The following is a 22061-nucleotide window of genomic DNA, read 5'->3' on the forward strand; positions in this document are numbered from 1 at the left end:
CAGTGTGGAAACAGGCCCTTCGGCCCAACAAGTCCACACCGACTCTCCGAAGAGCAACCCACCCAGACCCATTCCTCTACACCTAACACTACGGGCACTTTAGCATGGCCAATTCACCTAACCTGCACATCTTTGGACTGTGGGAGGAAACCAAAGTACCCGGGGGAAACCCACGCAGACAGGGGGAGAATGTACAAACTCCACACAGACAGTCACCCGAGGCAGGAATTGAACACAGGTCCCTGGCGCTGTGAGGCAGCAGTGCTAACCACTGTGCCACCGTGCCGCCCTAAATTATTTTCTCCCATCTTTTAGATTTTGGTTCAATTGTCAATAATCAAACACTAACCTTGATGGATTGAAGAGGTTATCTCAAATCGGAACTGCAGCTGGCCACTCACATGGTCTGTTGGCAGCCTTCGTCCTAATGTATAGCTCACCACCCTGTCCCTGAAAGATAACAAATTAGGTTATAGAACACTTTCACATGGATAATAAAGTAAGATTTTGGAATTTAATGACAATCATGAAAGCAACATTTAAGAGGCATTTATACATCAGATGAATAGGCAGAGAGTGGAAGGATACAAACCATGTACAGGCAGATGGGATTAGTTTAGAATGGCAACATCAGCACAGACATGGTGGGCTGAAAGACTTATTCCTGTGCTGTACTGTGTTCCGTGTTCTGTGTTCTAGTTAATTGATCAAAGATTTACGATGCTCAAAGCATGCAGCGGGGAAACTCAGCACATTCACTTGGAATGTAATCTTTTTGCTTGGTAAATGTTTGGAAGGACCTTGATGGCCAGCACTAAGATAAACAATGGACAAAGTTCTCTTTGGATCCACAGCAATCAAATAACTTGTTAGCCCAGTTAGTTAAGCAGATGGACTACAGTTTTCACTCAGAAGGTTTCTTGCCATTGAAACTGGCAGGAAAAGACAATCAGCCATTTTCTCTGCACTTTCACAGATATCACTGTAATGAAAATGGGAAAATTCAACAGTTGGTTCCTAGTGTGCTGAATGTTAAGGTTTTATGGTTAGGTCATAAGTTAAGGCAAATTAGGCCATTCAGCCCATCCAGTCTGCTCTTCCATTCAATCATGGCTGATATATTTCTCAAACCAATTGCCTGCCTTCTCCCCGTAACCCTTGACCCCCTTACTAATCAAAAACCCAACTATCTCTGTCTTAAACACAAAAACAGCTTGGCATCCGCAGCCTTCTGTGGCAATGACATCCATAGATTCATCTCCCTATGGCTGAAGAAATTCTCCTCACCGCAGTTCTAAAGGGTAGCCCCTTCACTCCGAAGCTGTGAGCTCAGGTAATAGTGTCTCTTAATAGGGAAAACATCTTCTCCATGTCCACTCTATCTAGGATGCTCAGTTTTCTGCAAGTTTCAGCAAGATCCCCCTTCATCCTTCTAAATACCACTGAGTACAGACCCAGAGTCCTCATCCTTTCCTCATATGATAAGTCTTTCATCCCTGGGAGAACTCTTGTGGACCCCTCCAATGCCAGCACATCCTTCCTTAGATATGAGAACCAAAACTGTTTACAATAATCTAAATGCAGCCTCACCCTCTTGAAATGAATGCTAACAATGTATTTGGCCTCCTAACTGCTAACTAACCTGCATGTTAACCTTAAGAGAATCCTGATGTAGGACTCCTAAGTTGCTTTGTCCTTCAGATTTTCCCATTTAGAAAATAGTCCATGCCAGTATTCTCCCTACCAAAGTGCTTAAGCTCAGACTTTCTCATATTCTATCCCATCTTCTACTTCTTGCCCAATGCCCTGGCCTGCCCAAATTCTTCTGCAGCCTTCCCGCTTCCTCAGCATTACCTGTCCCTCCACCTACCTTTGTGCCATCTAAAACTTAGCAACAATGCCCTCAGTTCCTTTGCCCAGATCATTAGTGTAGAACATAAAAAGTTGTGGTCCCAACACTAACCCCTGTGGAACTCCACTAGCCACCAGCTACCATCCTGAAAAAGACCCTTTTATCCCCACTCTCTGGCTTCTGCCAGTCAGCCAATCCTCTATCCATACCAGTACCTTGCCCGTAAAACAATACGCTCTTATTTATCTTATTGAGTATAAAAGTTGGCAAGTTCTGTGTGCATCTTATCAAAGGCCTTCTGGAAATCTGAATAGATCACATTTAGCGGATCTTCCTTGTCTACTTGCTCATTACCTTCTCAATTTCTGTTGATAACTCAATTTATCTCAGAATAATGCATACATGGACTGCATGCTTTGGCACAGCTCAAGTAAGTACAATAAACTATGAACTGCTGATGTGGAGGATCTAAAACAAAAACAGAAGTTGCTGGAGACACTCAGCAGGTCATGATGAAGGGCTTTTGCCTGAAACGTCGACTCTCCTGCTCCTCGGATGCTGTCTGACCTGCTGTGCTTTTCCAGCACCACACTTTTGACTCTGATCTCCAGCATCTGCAGTCCTCATTTTCTCACACTCAGCAGGCCTGGCAACATCTATGGAGAGAAATGTTTTAAGTCCAGTGATCCTTCTTCAGGATCCTGCTGACATAAGTATTTTGCTTCCAGTTGAGCCATGGGAACAGTTATAACCCTACAGTGACATCTTCAGTTTTAATCAGGAAAAAGTTCTTCATGTAGTTATTCTGTTTGTGCTGCTCCTTCAGAAATACTTGTAAAACCCATGGCCATGACTTGGCAAGCCAGAGAGAAAATACAGAAATAAAAATAACAATACTTGGAAATTAAGACTCTGATCGTACAGGAGCTCCATTTTGAAGAATGCAAGACAAGTCAGACCTGTATGTCTGGTTCTCAAGTTTTACCTTCATTGTCTTCTGGGATGAGCAGCATGAGAGCCATAGGTTGTGTGGAGACCATGAAGACTTCATGGGAAGGGAGTGTGAGAGATGAAGGCTCAAAGGCTCAGAATGAAGTTCTATGATACAACAAAGGCATTTTGAACAAATGACGTCCATAGCCAGCAACCCCCATGACTGCCTCCAACCTCTCTTCCAGAGTGGTTACTCTGACTACAACCCACACCCACTTCCCAGCAATACAAATCTGGACTGCAGGAGCATTTTCTCCAGAAGTTAGCCAGTGAAGCCAGGAATTTCCCTGACTCCTGCTTTGGTCTCCAGGATGAAAACCCAAGCCCTAACATTGGGCAGTTTGTTTTATTCAGTCATATCAGGTTAAGGCTGATGCTTCCACATTTTTGTTTTTTTCAATTGCCTGAAATGGAAACCATAAAATGACTCTCATCTTGTACACTTTAAAATGGATATCCAGGCTATGGCCTTGTCCAGGGCAAGTCTTATTTCACAAATCTGATTGAGTTTTTTGAGGAAGTGACAAAAATGATTGATGAGATAAGGGCAGTCAATGTTGTCAACATGGACTCTACTAAAGTATTCGATAAGGTCTCTCATGGTAGGCTGGTCCAGAAGAAGTCACATGATATCCACAGTGACTTGGAAAGTTTGATACAAAGTTGGTTGGTCATATGAGACAGAGTGTAGTTGTGGGAGGGTGTTTTTCTGACTGGAGGTCTGTGACAAGTGGTGTTTGACAAGGATCAGTGCTGGGACCTCTGATGTTTGTAATATGTAAAAGTGATTTGGATGAAAGTGCAGGTGGTCTGATTAGTAAGTTTGCAGATGACTCAGAAACCGGTGGAGTTGTGAATAGTGAGGAAGGCTATGAAAGGATGTAGCAGGATATAGATCAAGTAGAAAGTTGAGTGGAGTAATAGCAGACAGAGTTGAATCTGGACAAGTGTGAGGTGATGAATTTTGGGAGGTCAAATGAAAAAAGAAAGTATACAGTAAATGTCAGGACTCTGGGAACATTAACATACAGAGACACCTTGGAGTCCATTTTTCCCTGAAAGTGGCAAGTGGATAAAGTACTAAGAAAAACATATGGCATGCTTTCATCAGTTGAGACATTTGAGTATAAACGTTGGCAGGTCATATTGCATCTGTATAAAACTTCAGTTAGGCCACATTTGGAGCAATGTGTGTTGTTATGGTTGCCACACTATGGGAAGGATGTAGAGACTTTGGAGAGAGTGCAAAAGAGGTTTATCAGGATGTCGAGGAGAAAGTGAGGACTGCAGATGCTGGAGATCAGAGCTGAAAATGTGTTGCTGGAAAAGCACAGCAGGTCAGGCAGCATCCAAGGAGCAGGAGAATCGACGTTTCGGGCACAAGCCCTTCTTCAGGAGAGGGAGGAAGAGAGCTTCTTCAAGGAAGGCATCCTTGTAAGAGGATTCGCAGTAGGTTAAAATCTTCGAGGAGAAAGTGAGGACTGAAGATGCTGGTATCAGGATGTCGCCTTGATTACAGTGTATTAGCTATAAGGAGAGGTTGGACAAACCTGGCTGATCTTCACTAGAGCAATGGAGGCTGAGGGACAAATTGATACAAGTATATAAAATTATGAGAGGCAATGGATAAGGTGGATAGTCAGAGTCTTTTTTCCAGCTTGGAAATGTCAAATACAAGGGAGCATTGGTTTTAAGTGTGAGGGAGTAAGTTTAAAGGAGATGTACAAGGTAAGCTTTTTTTTAAACAGAGGGTGGTTGGTGCTGGATTGTGCTGCCAGGGAGTGTAGTAGAAATTGACACATTAGCAACATTTAAGCGGCATTTATACAAATCTATGAATAAGTAGGGAATAGAGGGATATCGACAATGTGCAAGCAGATGGGATGCGTTTAGAATTGCATCATGGTCGGTACAGGCTTGGGAGGCTGAAGGGCCTGTTCCCGTGCAGTTCTGTTCTATGTTCCATGATATCTAGAGTGTTCATTTTCAGGTTTTATTGACTTTTTTTACTGATTTTTCTCTCTGTCTACCACTAGCTTCATTCATTCAATATTTTGATAAGGTCACTTTAGTTCCTTCTCAATTGTCAAACCATTTTTGATGCTATAACTTAAGATTTTGGCAGCTTAGTTCTCTACAGGATAATTTCTGATTTCCAATCATTTTGCTCACTCTCACAGGATCTCCCAGAAACAGAATTTTGGAAGCATAGATTTCTTGAGCATAGTGCTTTGATCAGTTACTGACATGTGAAAGAGTTGCCAATTAGTCACAGGTTGAGGGATTTTAGCCTTTATCTCTCCCAGTCTAAGACCCCTCCATACAATCTGAAAAACATGCAATGTAAAACTGATCAAGTGCTGCTATGACAAGGTGCCGTCGTTTAAATGGGATGCTAAATCAAGAGCTAGTTTGCTTGTTTGATGAATGGAAAAGATTCCAGCCAACATTAAGCCCTGAACCAATATCAATAAAAAAAAGGTTTAGTGAATGTTTACTAAATTGATTAGGATGGAATTTTGCTTATTTTACAAAATGTCTGCTATGTTTCCTTCAGAACCACAGATAACTTCACTTCAGAAAGAATGAATTGGTCATGAAATCCTTTGAGAATGCCCTTTTTTATTGAAACTGTTGTGAGACAGCTTTCATAATTGTTGATGTGTGCAGTGTTCAAGTGGGAAGTGTAGTTTGCTCACTATTGTCTGTCAACAATTGTGTTCATGATTTTACAATTATTTGTCTCTTCTGAGTATTTGGTGCTGATATAATATTCCATTTCTAACCACTAGATGGCTGCATTCAACTTCTACACCGTTCCACTCCTAATTTGCTGCAGGAAACGTGAAGAGTGAACATGGTCTGATTGAAGCTCTCAAACAATTGCACAACATTATTTTCATGACAGAAGGGAATGTTTTTCTTACAATGAGCTGAGGGTATTAGATGGTTTGTCACTACATGAAGTCTTTTAGCTAAGGATTAACCAATAACACTCTATTCTAAGCCCTGTCGTACCTGATGATGGCTTGATTTTCTCTTAAATCACTCTCAACTGAGAAAGACATTCCAAAATATCACAGAAAAATTAAACAAGTTTTCATCCTGCCGTGGAGCACATGTGCAAAAATACTACATTTTAAATAAACTTCTATATTCATTACTTGTCAACAAGAGAAAGAAAATAATAATAATTTATAATAATATATAATATATCAATAATTAAAAATAATAATATATAATAGTTTATCATTTCTTTTTTAGTCAAACGAATGTGCTTTCTTTCTCATAGTGATAGCACTCACAGGATTATACTACATGTTGCCACCTTCAAGGTAGATGGGATACTGGATTTAGCCTTGTGCCCAATAAGTTTGAAAACAATTTGCCTAACCGATAGCCAATTCTGTAACAGGCATACATATGGATATTCTCCTCAGCACATTCCCCTTTTATGTGGTAAGAAGCTTGACATCACAAAGTAGCCCACTTGATTGGCACCACATCCACAAACACTCACTCTCTCCACCACTGACATTCTTTAGCAGTAATGTGAACTATCTATAAGATGTACCGTACTGCAGAAATTCAGCACTTTCTAAACCCATAACCACTTCTATATCTAGAAGAACAAGGGCAACAGATACATGGGAACACCACCATCTTCAAGTTTCCCTCCAAAATACTTAACATCCTGACTCAAAAATATATCATGATTCTTTCAGCATCACTGGGTCAAAGTCCTGTGCTTCCCTCCCTGACAGCATTGTAAGTGTACCTACAGCACATAGTCTGCAGCAGTTCAAAAAAGCAACACACCACCATCTTCTCCAGGACAAATAATGATGGGCAACAAAACAACATCACATCCCATGAATGAATAAAACGTGTTCAACTGGTGTGAAAAATATTTTTTAAATCACGAAAATTAACCTTCCAGCTCAGCGAGCAAACCTACATCCAGAACCTCAACCTGAGCTACAAATCTTCTCAAAACTCACTAATTTCTTAGACTCGTCCACAAACAATGACCAAAGTAAAACAGTCTGGGCATAGCTAATAGAGATAATGGGGATATCTGCAAGAGCTCCTGTACTGTTCCTTTTAGAGAAGGTCCACCACATTAAGTGACAGTTAGGCATTTAACAGGGCAGTGGGAAAGGGGCAAGGACTTCAGCTATAGACATTCTGCTTCCCTGAAGCTGTTGGCCAATCAATTATCTATTCTATTGAACACTAGTGCCCTCAGCAAAGTGGTGGTGGCTGCTGGTAGTACACCCACCCACAGCCAAGGATCGGTGTTGGATTCCTGCACCACAGCTGAAAGAATACAATGGGGGAAGTTATTGAGTGAGGGTCATCAGGGAGGAGGGCATTAGGGTCACCAGCAAGAGCATGAAGTGCCATTCAGCAGGCACTGCCCCTCAACCCTATCCTTTTCCAGTATTGGCCCCCTCAATATTCTGCTAAAAGTTACAATAAAATCTAGACTGTCAATAACATATTTTAATGCCAGTTGATTTGAATAATATCAAATGATATTTCATGTTGTAAAATTAAGGTGATACTTCTATAATGCAGGACAAGTGATGGGGAATTTCTTTTGGCTTTTTTAATTATTGTTCATTTTCATAACAACTAGATTGTGAATACTTATCAATGAGGAGAAAGTGAGGACTGCAGATGCTGGAGATCAGAGCTGAAAATGTGTTGCTTATCAATGGTCTCCTTTTTATTCTTTCTAGTTATTTGATATAAGTTAACATTCAAATACTACCACAGTAGGATTTCATAATCAACGTTCCTGTTGAAGCTTAGGGAGAGGATTTATTTGAGCCACACCAACTCTTATCCTTGACAAGAGAATGCAGGGATGCAGTTGTTTCTAGGTTTGCATCTGCCTGACTCAGTGAAAAGGAGGTGGGGTAAAATGAGATTTGAAGGTTGACTGGACTGATTCTCGAGATGAAAGAATTACCCAAGGGGAACTGTTCCTTGAGGTGTAGAGATCAATGAGACATAGATTTAAGGTAAGGGACAGGAGGTTCAGAGGGGATGTGAGGTAAAACCTTTTCATCCAGATGGTGGTGGGAATCTGGAACTCATTGTCTGTGAGCCATTTTGAACTGAGATGAGGAGAAATTCCTTCATTCAAACTGTATTAATGTTGGCACTCTCTATTCCTGAAAACCACGCATGCTAAATTGTTAAGTCTATTCAAAATGGGAAATCAATAGACTTCTGGATATTAAAGAAATTGAAGGATACTGGAATAATGCAGGAATGTGAAATTGAGGTAGTAGATTAGTCATTGCTCTTACTGAATTGCACAGCAAGCATGATGAGCCAAATGGCCTACTCCTGTCCCCACTTTTTATGTCCTTATTTAATGTTTTGCTGTAAATTGGCAAACCTTTTTAAGTTCAGTGTGACAAGCTATACTGCGATAGGTGAGTCTGGGACCATAATAGAAATGAATAATCATGAAATTTCACCACTCATCTTATAAGCAGACTGAAATCTTGATAAAGAATTAAACATTGCTTAAAGACTGCTACATACAAACAAGAAAAAGGTAATGCTGAAATACTGACCTTTGAATATACTGGAAACATTCTAATCTTTATACACTGAAATACAAATCATCTAAATACATTGCACAGTAATAATTGCTCCTGGCAGTTGATCTAATGTATCTTAAATTGTCAGAAAAGCAAAATGTGAATCCAGTTGTTCTGCATAGTGCACTAGGACCACTACTGTTGGAATGATGGCATTTTCTAAATGAACAGATCTCAACCCTTATATTTAAATCAGTACAAAGAAAGGAAAAAAGGTATTCCATTTAAATAGGATCTTTTACAACCTCAAGAGGTCCAACAGTACTGTATGCCCAAATTAAGTGTTTTGTAGTCCAGTGGCTACTGTACCCCAGAATACATGCAAACAGAAAGCTCTCATGCTTCAGTTGAACAATGAGAACTGTGTGTGTGTGTGTGTGACAGAAGCCAAAGCTATTGAATACCTGCCAGTGCCATCATTTCCTTAGTGTCCTGATCTGCTGCTGGATTACCTTATTTTGCTGCATTGTGTAATGGTGCTCTATTTCCATTATGCTGCAGCTCCAACTTTAAATGTATTAGCAGTCTTTCATTAGCTTTCTAACATTTTGTGTGGGTTCCCAGCTTGCTGCAGGCTGGTTGCCCACATTGTGACTGAAAGGGACATCATGTTAAAAACCTGAAAAGCATCATCAGCCCAACGGCTGGCAGCTAATATGTCAAATAACCCACAGCATCTGATTTCATTAACTCCTTTGGTATTTTGAAAACATTTTGAAAAGTTGACTGAGAATCACAAAAGAGAACTATAAATATTTTTTCATTTAAGTGGCTTTAATGACTTTAGATGCTCACCTTTCTCATTTGTCAAAGATAACCACTCTTCTTTGCCAATTTGGCTTATCTCATCTAAACATCAAGTATGCTAGAATATCTAGTTCCCAACCTTGCTCACCCTGAAACTAGCCATTCATAATGGCTACTATATCAAGCTCACTTATTTCTATCTAGCTAATCTTTGATACATGAATGCTTCACATATTCTAATACAAGCCTTTAGCTTTAAAAGTTTTTTCTATTTTCTTTGATTTCACTTTGTCTCTAATGTTACATCAATTTGATACTTTTGTCCTTTCCTGCCACTCTCTGCCAATTTTTTACTCAAATTACAACACAAGTTGACATTTTCACTTATGTAGAAGAAAGATGGCTAGGAGGAGACCATTAAATTCTGAAAGTTAAGATTTTGATAAACCTGCAGCTTAAGAAACTTAGCATTGCACAGCACAGTAGCTCAATGGTTACACTAGATCATTGATCTAGAGGTTGAGTTGAAATCACATGTTGCCAAAATGTAAAATAAAATTGTAGTTATTGGGCTAGACCAGAAAAATGATGATGAAAACTACTTGATTCTTACAATAACTCAACGAGTCCATTCGTACTCTTCAGAGTAAGTAGACTGTCACCCTTCCATAGCGCGACTGATATTTATCTTCAGTCCAGCATTTGGTATCTAATGTCCTCATAGCAACTGGGAATGAGCAATGAGTGCTGCTTTGTCAAAATCATCCACATCCAAATTAAAATTAAAATTAAAACAAGGTAGGAGCTTTTCTCACCAACATTAGGACTTTTAAAAACACAGCATTTGTATATATTTTGCCAAAGCCAAAGAGCATATATTCTGACCAGGAGGTGAAGCAAATCCCAAACAAAGTAAAACTAAAAATCATCAAAATATATTTGTGGTACCCCAACATCTTAAACACAAAAGCATGGTTAAATTAAACTCAAGACTACTCCTTTTTTTTCACATTTTGTCTTACTTGTTGCATATTCAAGATTCACTTTTGATTTCCTGGCTTTACTACATATTTTTTTAAAAATTGAATATTTGACAAAGTAACTCATTTTGAATCATCTTTACCAGTTATTAAATTGAGACTTTTATTCCATGTAATATTAAATATATTCTTCTAGATAGGAAATATAAATAGTTATATTTTCACAGAGATACTAAAAACTTACCCTATTGCATGTCTTTCTAATAATCGTTGTACTGGCATCGAAAGCTTTCCTAGAAAACGCTTTATTATGGGACGACTCTTTGCAAACTTGTCCTTGACCTCAATTTCAAGAACATCCGTAGGGAGAGAAACAAAACTGTGCTGCTGCAAAACAGCAAGAGAAGAGAGAAACATTATCACACAAACTGATTGGTACCTACAAAATTTAACAATTAGCCAGCCTAAAGTTGCAATGTGCACCCTATAAATAACTTACATTATCTACTTCCTAATGATGACTTCATTCTAAATGGATCCCAACTACAGTTAAGTCTGCTTTTTGTCTTTCTTTTAGATTGTGACAGAATATCATAAATGCATCAATCATTGCTTGGCACTTCTTATGATAGTTTCACAGCACTATCATAATGATGTGGAAAAGCTTCAAGTAATTTAAAGGAAATTTGTGAATTATTTACAATGTACATGTCTGTAGATCAGTCAGCTCTGAATATTAGTGAGACCGATCTCCAGGGTAAGATTGCGCTGCAGCATCCATACTGGAGTGCAAATATCTGGAATCTTTTCAGTTTGGAATTCAGACTTACAATGTTTTGTAGATGCATGATAAGGAAAGACAACATAGACTTATTATTCATAAAATGTTTCCATAATCCTTAAAGGCATCTTAGCAGACAACAATATTCCTATCAAGCTTTAATCCTTTCATCATGGATGTTCGTGTTCACGATGCTGAGTACAAACTCTTAATGGTGTTGCAAATGGAAAACAACAACACAGTCAACAATTTAAGATTAGATATAACCACTACTGAAAAATCATTGACTGTCCTCAATTGAAGGATGACAGGAATTCAGAGTCGCAAGTTTCTGCTGAAGGTCTTCTATCTGACCAGCAAAGCTAATTCTTGACCTATAGATCTTTGGGTATATGGAGTAGCACATCCCACGCTATAGTGAGATCTGACTGCAGGATTTACTTCCTTTTATTCCATTCCTAGCAGCTGCTTTTCCCCATTATTAAGAAATTTGCACTTATTTCAAACCCTTTATATGTTTCAGTGGCAAATGCTGTGTAATGCTGAAGCAGTGTTGATAAAGAAGTAGGGCTACTCAGACAGCAATTTCCTGATTTTCATGTTTAATTGTGTGTCTCGAGCTGCCAGAATATACTGTCCTACTTCCTGTTCAATGATGGCAAGTACTGTCAGTGTCACGATTATTTTAGCATAAATTCTATTTTGATAATCTATCATAAATGCACTTTTAGGCAAGTTGAATATGTCTAAAACATCTAAAGATAAAATATTTTCAACAACAATATTTCCAACACCCAATAATTCAATGAGTAAATAACTCAGACTTATAAAGGATGAGATTCTCAGTGAGATGGATATTAAAGCTTTATTGTATTGTGCAGCATCAATTTTACGTCGACTTTGGCTTCCAATAACAATTGTAGCACATTTTAGATTATAGTTAGTATTAAAGTTTGCTGTTAGAAATTATTTGCCAACTCAAGAAATGGGAATGGAAACATAATTTAATATCCCTGTTGCACTTGGAGATCATTGCAGCATCAGTGCCACATGATGACTTAGAGGAATTCTTATTTGTGCAGCTTCAGCCACAATCAGAATGCAACAGAAGAGTATTCTGTAAATTTGGGCCAAGCTTGACAAAACATTTTGATGCAACAATGGCATTAACCTTACTGTGATGAGATTCTATGGTGGTCCTTCGGTTAGTCTACTGGAATATCAGCAGAAGAATCAGAAGTACGCCCTGACAGGTGTTGGAAGAATGTTTCTCCTCATCAGAGAATCTAGGATTAGAGGGCACAGTTTCAAGATAAAGGGATCTTCTATTGAAGAGATAAAGAGGAACGTCTTGTCTCAGAGGATTGTTAGTGCTGGAACATGTTTTCCTCAGAGAGGAGCGGAGCTGCAAATCTTCTCAAACCTTGCAAAGAGGAGTGGAGGTTAGAGTGTTCAATATCAAGTTATTTGATCAACAAGAGACTCAAGGGTTAGAGAAGACAGACAGAACAGTGGAGTTAAGGTCACATCAGATTAGCTATGACCTCATTGAATGGCAGAACAAGTTAAAGGTCAGATTAGATCGGCCATGACCTTATTGACTGGCAGAGCAAGTTCAATGGACTAAATGCTCTACCCCTACTTATTTTTCTTATGTTAAGATGTAAAGCTTTTTGCTACCCATAGAGAGTGAAATTATTCTTCAACAGAAATGTAAAGTGGACAATTGCAAATCAGTACTGAAAATGTGTTGCTGCATGAGCCCTTCTTTAGGAATCATGTCGAAACGTCAATTCTCCTGCTCCTTGGATGCTGCCTGACCTGCTGCGCCTTTCCAGCAACACATTTTCAGCTCTGATCTCCAGCATCTGCAGTCCTCACTTTCTCCTAATTGCAAATCAGTAGCCTGTTTAAGCTCCTGGCTGATTTTACCAAAATAAAACTAAACAGGTTGGAAAATTGGCAGCCGATTTGCAATTACATATTTTGTATTCCTGCCAATTTCTGGTCAGGTTATGGTTACCACTCAGAGTACTACTTACTGAGACATGACTCATTACCTTCAGATAATAGGGAGGAAATATTGGCAAAATAAAAGAAGCCTCACAAAAACCAAAGTTGGAAATCATTTAAAAACCAAAAGAACTATGGATGTTGTAAATCAGAAACAAACAGAAATTGCTGTTAACGCTCAGCAGCTCTGGCAGCACCTGTGGAGAGAAATCAGAGTTAACATTTCAGATCAAGAGACCCTTCCTCAGATCTGTTCAGTGGAAGGATCCTCCTGTTCTGAGGAAACATCACTCAACCTGAAACATTAACTCTGATTTCTGTCCAAAGATGTTGCCATAACCTGCTGAACTTTTTGAGCAATTTCTGTTTGTGTTGGAAATCATTTGCTCATTAGAAACAAAGTTTTGGCTATTTTTTGTCCCAGCCAGTAATTTTTAAAAAATACATTTAACTGTAATGCTTATTCAACAGGTAAACTTTGAGGTTTTTTTTTTCAGTTCTTTGTAACCTACTTTAAAACCCATAACTGTCAAATGTTTGCTTATTACCAAATATATTAGCAGAGTAACCTTTCAAAAATAGTAATTGGCCCAATAAAATTTGAAGTGGCAGATACAATTAAACCTTTTGAATGATACATGGGTACCTAGTTCACTAAATGCTTCGGTATTATTTCTGTTCCACTGATCATATTTCATATGACTGTTTCTGTCCCTTGACGTACACACTACTTAACATATCTTTGCTAGATTGCCATACTGTATTTTAACATAGCAATTAAGCTATATCTGTTCAAAACACATTCATAAAGTAGACTGAAACTACAAATGACTTTATATAAAAGTAAATGATGCTTTTTTTTATAAAGCAATCAGTTGATTAATAAACTTTTCAGTTTCATATTGCCAGTTCTCTCATTCTGAAATCATTCAGTAATATGTCTGTTTAGGATATCTGGTTGGCATGGGTGAATTGGACTGAAGGGTTTGTTTCTATGCTGTACATCTCTATGAGTCTATGACTCTAGTTATAAATTAAACAAACAACAGAAGTTTTGATAGTGAAATCTAATTGGTCTTAAGATGAAGACCCAAAGGCATACAGAGACAGTCACAAATACTTATCTTTTTCCTATGTTCTCTATTTTCTTAGGATAGACACTGACAAATTTCACTGATTCAATGCTGGTCAAAACTAATGATGGTGAAAATTCACAATGTTGAGGGGGAACCTCACCAATTGGTTGATTTTATTGAAATGTTACATTAACTCTCTTCATTGATGCTGCCAAACGTGCTAAGTGTTTTGAGTAGTTTCTGTTTTTAACTTAGGAAAGAAATAAAGGCTTTTGAAGTAGACACTGTAGGGATTATATGATTCAAACAAGATTCAGATGGATGACACCAGGGTTTAATGGATTTTTAAACAGCTACTGATAGCAAAAGATGTGGAACTGAGACTGAGTAATATGAACTGCAATGCATTCTAATTGAATGGTGGAACAGGTTTTGAAGGGCTGAATGGTTCGTTTTCTGTTCCTGTAGTCCTGGAAATATGTGATTATCAGGAGAAAGGTTCAACATTACATGTTCAGACAACTTAATCAACCACTGAAATTTTATCCCACTATTATGGTGCCTTCTTATTGTTCACAATACAGGATTACTGACAATGAAGATTCAGTATAGCTATCTTGTGCTGGATTGGATATATACACTAGCACGAATGCTTCATGCTGTGCTAACCTTCTATTCTTTTCTCTTTCTTGTGTTCATGAAGGTGAGGGGAGATTAGCGACAGGATAGCAGTCTTCCTACAAGAAGTGCTTCTAAATCAGATATAACACAGCAACCTACACTCTATACAGCAAACCTATATTCCCTACATTCTACTCCAGTTTTGCGCTTCAGAAGAGCACCTTTCATACAATAATGCAGTATATTTAGTATTGTTCTGAATTTCCTTCTGCAAATTTTGAAAGTCAAGTAGTCCTGAAGTGGCAGGGATAAAAATCTGGGGTGATCCAGTAATGTTCGGTCTTTGCCCCAAGTATCTGATAAGTGAAAGTTCTGTCAGATATGATCAGGATAACTGATTACACAAAAGGGATTGAGGAGCCAGATACAATTGTGACTATTGTGAAGTGATAATTTAAAAACTATGCATAATCAAAATAGACAACCTATGGTGAGAAGGTTTGCTGATTCCTTATGAGTTGAATGAATGAGATGCAAATCATGGTTTGGTCTCTTCTGTTTGTAGTAAGAATTAACTATTATTTTAATCTCACATATTTTTCCATTATCTATCAAGCTGATGAAGATGTCAAACTGTAAACAGTCTTCCTCCCTTTGTGCTTTTCCCTTCACAATTTCCCAATTTTTTTTGTAGTAGGTTGATATCTCATGGCAATCAGTCACTAAATGACATCATGCCTTTTGGTTATTTGCTTAGAAGATGAGGATTAACTCAAGCTGGACATATTCCAGCCCTCAGCCATTTACAGTCATAGAGTCATAGAGACTGAGAGTATGTAAAGACCCTTTGGTCCAACACATCCACGCCAAATAGATATCCCAGATAAATCCAGTCCCATTTGCCATAACTTGGCCCATATCCTTCTAAATCCTTCCTACTCATGTACCCATCCCTGTGCCTTTTAAATGTTGTCATTGTACCCAGCCTCCACCACTTCCTCTGGTAGCTCATTCCATACATGCACCACCCTCTGTGTGAAAAAGGTGCCCTTTAGATCCCTTTTAAATCTTTCCCCCTCACCTTAAACCAATGCTCTTTAGTGTTTGTCTCCCCATCCTGGAGAAAAGACCTGTCTAGTTATCTTATCCATGTCCCCTATGATATTATAAACCTCAATAAGGTCACCCCTCAGCTTCCAAAACTCTAGAGAAAACAGCCCCAATCTAGTCAGCCTCTCCCTATAGCTCAAACCCTCCAACTCTGGCAACATTCTTGTAAATCTTTTCTGAACACTTTCAAGTTTCACAACATCCTTCCTATAGCAGGGAAACCAGAATTGTGCACAGTATTCTAATATTGGCCTGTACATGTTCTGTACAGCCTCAACATGACCTCCCATCTCCTATAATCAATGGTCTGACCAATAAAGGAAAATATATCAAGCGTCTCTTCACTATCCTATCTACCTGAGACTCCACTTTCAAGGAGCTATTAACCTGCACTCCAAGGTCTCTTCGTTCAGCAACACTCCCCAGGATCTTACCATTAATGTGTCTAAGTCCTGCCCTGATTTGCATTTCCAAAATGCAGCACCTCACATTTATCTAAATTACACAGCATCTGCCACTCCTTCACACATTGACCTATCTAATCAAGATCCCGTTGTATTCTGAGGTAACCTTCTTCGCTTTCCACCATACCTCCAATTCTGGTGTCATCTGCAAACTCACTAACTATATCTCCTATATTCATGTATTAAAAAACAACGAAAAACAGTGGACTCAGCACCAATCCTTGTGGCATACCATTGGTCACAGGCCTCTAGTTTGAAAAATAACCCTCCACCACTACCCTCTGTCTTCTGTCTTTTAGCCAGTTCTGTGACTAGTTCTCCTTGCATTCTATGTGATCTAACCTTGTTTACCATGTAGAACCTTGTCAAACACCTTATTGAAATCCATATAGATTATATTCACGGCTCTGCTCTCATCAATTCTCTTTGCTACTTCTTCAAAAAAAACTCAATCAAATTCATGAGACACAATTATCCATAATCAGTCCTTCCCATTCCAAATACATGTGAATCCTTTCCCTCAGAATTCCTTCCATCAACTTGCCCTTCCATCAACTGGTGTCAGGCTCACTGGTCTTTAGTTCCCTGGCTTTTCCTTATCGCCTTTCTCAAATAGTAGCACTACGTTAGCCAACTCCCAGTCTTCCAGCACTTCACCTGTCACTATTGACGATATAAATATCTCAGCAAAGCACCCAGCAATCATTTCCCTAGTTTCCCACAGAGTTCTAAGGTACATCTAATCAGGTCCTGGGGATTTATCCACCTTTATGCGTTTTAAGACATCCAGCACCTCCTCCTTTGTAATACGGACACTTTTCAAAACGTCACCATTTATTTCCCCACATTATCCATTGTAAACTCTGATGCAAAATACTTGTTTAGTATCTCCACCATCTCCTGTAGGCTTCCTTGTTGATCTTTGAAGGGCCTTATTCTCTCCCTAGTTACCCTTTTGTTCCTAATATATTTATAAAATCCCTTTGGATTTTCTTTAACTCTTTTTGCTAAAGCTATCTCATGTCCCATTTTTGCCCTCCTGATTTCCCTCTTAAATTTACTCCTACTGCCTTTATACTCCTCTAAGGATTCACTTGATCTATCCTGTCTATACCTTACATATGCTTTCTTGACCAAAACCTCAATTTCTCTAGTCATCCAGCATTCCCCACAGCTACCAACCTTGCCCTTCACCCTAACAGGAGCATACTGTCCCTGGACTCTCATTATTGCATTTTTTAAGGCTTCCCATTTTCCAGACATCTCTTTATCTGCAAACATCTACCCCCAGTCAACTTTTGAAAGTTCTTGCCTAATAACGTCAAAATTGGCCTTTCTCCAATTCAGAACTTTAACTTTTAGATCCGGTCTATCTTTTTCCGTGTCTATTTTAAAACTATTAGAATTATGGTCGCTGGCCCCAAAGTGTTCCCCCACTGACACCTCAGTCACCTATCCTGCCTTATTTCCCAAGAGTAAGTCAAGTTTTGCAGCTTCTCCAGGAGGTGCATCAGAAAAAATGAATCAGAAAATTTTCTTGTATACATTTAACAAATTTCTCTCCATCTAAACCCTTAACACTCTGGCAGTCCCAATCTATGTTTGGGAACTTAAAATGTCCTTCCATAACCACCCTATTATTCTTACAGATAACTGATAGCTCCATAAAAATTTGTTTCTCAATTTCCCTCTGACTGCTGGGGGGATCTATAGTACAATGCCAATAAGGTGATCATCCTTTTCCTATTTGTCAGTTATTTGACAAATAATGTCTCTGAACATATTCCCAGTAATATCCTCCCTAAGTATAGTCGTAATGTTATCCCTTATCAAAAACGTCACTTCCCTTCCTCTCTTGCCCCCCACCCCCCCACTTCCTATCCTTCTTGTAGCATCTGTATCCTGGAACATTAAGCTGCCAGTCCTGTCCATCCCTGAGCCATGTTTCTGTAATTACTATGATATCCCAGTCCCATCTTCCTAACCATGCCCAGAGTTAGGCCTTACCCATTAGGCCTCTTGCATTGAAATAAATGCAGTTTAATTTATCAGTCCTACCTAGTTGTCTATTTTGTTCCTGCTTGCCCAGGAGTATTTGACTTGCTCCCTTTCCCAAATATACCAGTCTCAGACAGATCTCTTTCCTCACTATCTCCCTACCAATACTTAGTTCCCCTTCCAATTCAGGTGCACTCTGTCCTTCTTATACAGGTCACTTCTACCCCAGAAGATATTCCAATGATCTAAAAATGTGAATCCTTCTCTGCACAAACTCTGTGAGTTTCTGTCTGCATGTGCAAATGTATGTGTGTCTGTGTATGTGTGCATGCGCATGTATCTGTGTGTCTTAGAGTGTTTGTGTCAGTGTCTGTGTCCATATGTCATTCTGTGTGCATGTGTCTATGTGCATGTGTGTCAGTATCTGTGACTGTGTGCAGTTGACAGTGTCTGTGCATGTCGGTTTCAGTGTGCGACTGTGTGTGTATGTGTTTCAGTATCTGTGTCTATGTGTCTGTGTGTTTGTGTCAGTGTCTGTGTGTGTGTGTCAGTGAGTGTGTCTGTGTGGGTGTGTATGTACATTTCTGTGTGTGTCTGTTTGGGTGTGTGTGAGAGATTAGCTGATTGAGTATGTGTGTGCACGCGCGCGCGTGTGTGTGTGGTTGTCTGTGAGCGTGTGTCTGTGTGTGAGTGTCATGTGTCTGTGTGTGCTTCAGTATCTGTGTCTATGTTTTGGTGTGTCTGTGAGGGTGTGTGTGTGTGAGTTACTGTCTGTGTGCGTGTTTGTGTGTGCTTGTGCACGTGATTGTGTCTGATTTTTTTCTGTGAGCATGTCTGTGTGTACACGTGTGTCTGTGCATGTATGTCAATGTTTGTGCCTGTGAGTGTATATGTGGGTGTGTTTGTGTGTATGTCAGTGTCTGTGTGCATGTGTGTCTGTGTGTGTTGGTGTGTGTGTGTGAGTGTTTGTGTCTGTGAGTGTGTGTCTCTATGGGTGTGTTTGCGTGTGTCAGTTTCGGTGTGTTAGTGTTAGTGTGAGTGTCTGTGTGTGTGTGTGTGCGCGTGTGCGTAAGGTTACACTTTAAAAAGCTGCTTAGCTGCTCCCTTACTGTGAGCTCTTCCACACAGGTTTCTCCAAGGTCAGCCGCGAATTTCACTGTTTATTCATTTTTCTTAGATGAACTCAGTTGTTCAAGGATACTTGAAATCAAGCAGCAGAGGTAAAAGCTGTGCAGATGGGTCAGATGGCAGTTAGGTTTCTTTCTTGGTCGGCATGGACGAGTTGGACTGAAGGGTCTGTTTCCATGCTGTACTCCATTTGAATACTTCCCATGCGGTCACTACCTTTGTCTGACTTCCTCCTTTTTTAAAGTGCCGTTATTTTGATTTTCTTTTCCACAAAGTTCCAAAACAATGCAACAGCTTATAAAACAATAATTGTTGTTCCTCAAATCCGAGGAAATCAGCTCTAACACTGAAAATGCCTCAAAAGAAGAGCAGCTCTTATAGTCACAATTTTTTCCTGTCCTCCATTTTAGATTACCCAGAATCCTTGTTGCATCACTTCTTTCTTGTGAGGTCTTTTCGTTAACTTCACTCAGCTGTTTAAATATATAGGTCAGGAAGCTCCCTCTGATCAGGCCTAGAAATGTCGACCCAAAGGCCAACTTCAATATTGTGCTGTTTGTGACATAACAAGCCATTGGGAGAAATTTCATCAATCATGGCCAACATTGCTTTGCTTGAACAAAACACTAAGAATCATTTAATCAAAGGGAGAGAATGAATTTTGTAGATTTTTACAAGATAATTAAACAATCAATTTTTAGAGTTTCTCATCCTGAAATTTTACTGACTCTGACTCTTGAATTCATGTAGATATTTTTAAGATATTAGTATCCCGTGGAATGTGTATAAATGTCATGACTGGGTTCTGGATGTTTTAGGTAGATGAAGGGTGGAAAGTAGCTAGTACAAACTGATAAACATTCATTAACTGGTTACATTTGGTGCAGAGGCAAGGTTGAACAGTACTTCACTAGAACTTTCTTCTCCCAGATCGCAGTTCCATGTGATCAGGCATTACAGTTGATGCAGCACAGATTATGGCATACAGCTATTAACACCACATATGACAGAATGGTGGAGAGGCAGTGTTGCAGACAGTGGTTTCAACAGTAGGAAATGGTTCTGAATTGTAGGGGGACCGAGGAACGTTGGCCTGAATGAAAACCATTAAAGAAAATTTCCCCTCCAAGCCACATACCATCCTGACTGGGAATTATGTGGCTGTCCCTTCAATGTCACGAGGTCAAATTCCTGGAGCTCCCTTCTGAACCATACACCGAAGGACTGTAGCAGTAAGATAAGTTCACCACCACCTTCTCCTGGGTAATTAGGGATGGGCAATTAATGCTGGCCCAGCCATTGGCACACAAGTCGCATGAACCAATAAAAACAACCTCGTCTCTCCACCCCGCAATCAGATTGCCATAATTTACTGAGGCCAAATTCAGGGAAGAAAATGTGAAGTCTGAACCTTGCTTCAAAAAGTGGGAAGAGAAGAAAAATGCTTGTATGCTGGAATACAAAGACAATGACCGAGTCTAGTAATAACATTAGCTTACAATGACCCTCGTGACACATGCTCAAGTCTGACTCCTCAACATCAAAATAGCAGATCATATTCACAAATCAAGGGAGCTTGACAAAACATAACACTGGCTACACCCTTGATGGCCAAAGTGAACAATGTCTCCTTGCTGTCATCTCCAATGTGATGAAGACTACTACTAATCGATTTGAAAATCTGTCAATCAGCCATTCCAAACACAATATGGCCCTGCGCCTGCAAGATCAGTCCTATACAACTCTCATCTGTATTTATGCTCCAACCCTAAGGGCTATGCCTGCTGACAAAAAAAAGTTCCACAGACGTCTGTGGATTCATCCAAACAGGCAAATGTGAATTTATCCACTACAGAGTATAGAACAGGGTACTTTCTAAATGACCAGAATCTAAATACAGATATGTTGACCATTCAAATGTTATTGGCAGGTACATAAAAAAAATCAACTAGGTTAAAGAAATGTTGGGCTTTGTATCCAAAGGAATAGCATTTAAATCCTGCTTAAGCTACACAAAGCCACATTTGGAGTACTTAGTTATGACAATGAAATAGAAGCCCAAACTATTTATACATATTTTTTACTTTTAATAGCAAGATGTGTTGTTTTGAAATTAGGACTGCTACAGAAACACAGTGGATTTCAATTCACAAGTGATTTTCTGTATGTATTGGACAGATGTGGGCCAGAACATTGGACAGAATTCTGATTAGGTAAAAACAAGGACTGCAGATGCTGGAAACCAGAGACTAGATTAGAGTGGTGCTGGAAAAGCACAGCAGGTCAGGCAGCATCCGAGGAGCTCTGGGAATTCTGATTAGCCTGTCTCAAACTGAGGCTGTTGGAATAAAGATGAAGTTAACCTACATGCCTGAGTCCTCCTGTGATCTGTGTAAGGAGAGCTGAACACAACAACATTCTTCTACCTGCAAGCAGTTGGGTGATTGGTTCCCAGGTAGCTAAATAGATTATGGGTGTGAATGTTTGGGTCAGAAGTCATTGGACCTCCAGAAAAGAACGCAGTATCTATTCTTTGCAGTAAAAATCACCACCTGCCGAAAGCAAGCCTGTTCATTTCCCTTATCGGTACAGGGGGAAGTCACACCTGGTAGATTAAGTCATTCAGATTCAGTCAGTGATCAGGGACAGCAGGGTATAATTGCAAGTGATTCCTGAT

General features: G+C 39.4%; 1 protein-coding gene across 11 annotated transcripts in view; it reads right to left on the reverse strand.

Moving 5' to 3' along the window:
- Positions 1 to 22061, reverse strand: part of LOC122549923 (E3 ubiquitin-protein ligase HECW1-like) — a 464685-nt gene that overhangs the window by 230821 nt on the left and 211803 nt on the right. For all 11 annotated transcript variants that reach the window (XM_043690154.2, XM_043690156.2, XM_043690157.2 and 8 more), the window contains 2 exons: positions 10438 to 10580; positions 350 to 450 (listed from right to left, as the gene is read on the reverse strand). In XM_043690154.2, the coding sequence (XP_043546089.2) occupies positions 350 to 450; positions 10438 to 10580 (244 nt within the window). The remainder of the gene's footprint in view (positions 1 to 349; positions 451 to 10437; positions 10581 to 22061) is intronic.

The sequence above is a fragment of the Chiloscyllium plagiosum genome, unplaced genomic scaffold (assembly GCF_037043375.1).
Source record: "Chiloscyllium plagiosum isolate Xiang-an unplaced genomic scaffold, Cpla_swu_hap1 HiC_scaffold_5, whole genome shotgun sequence".
In the NCBI taxonomy this organism is placed as follows: Eukaryota; Metazoa; Chordata; class Chondrichthyes; order Orectolobiformes; family Hemiscylliidae; genus Chiloscyllium; species Chiloscyllium plagiosum.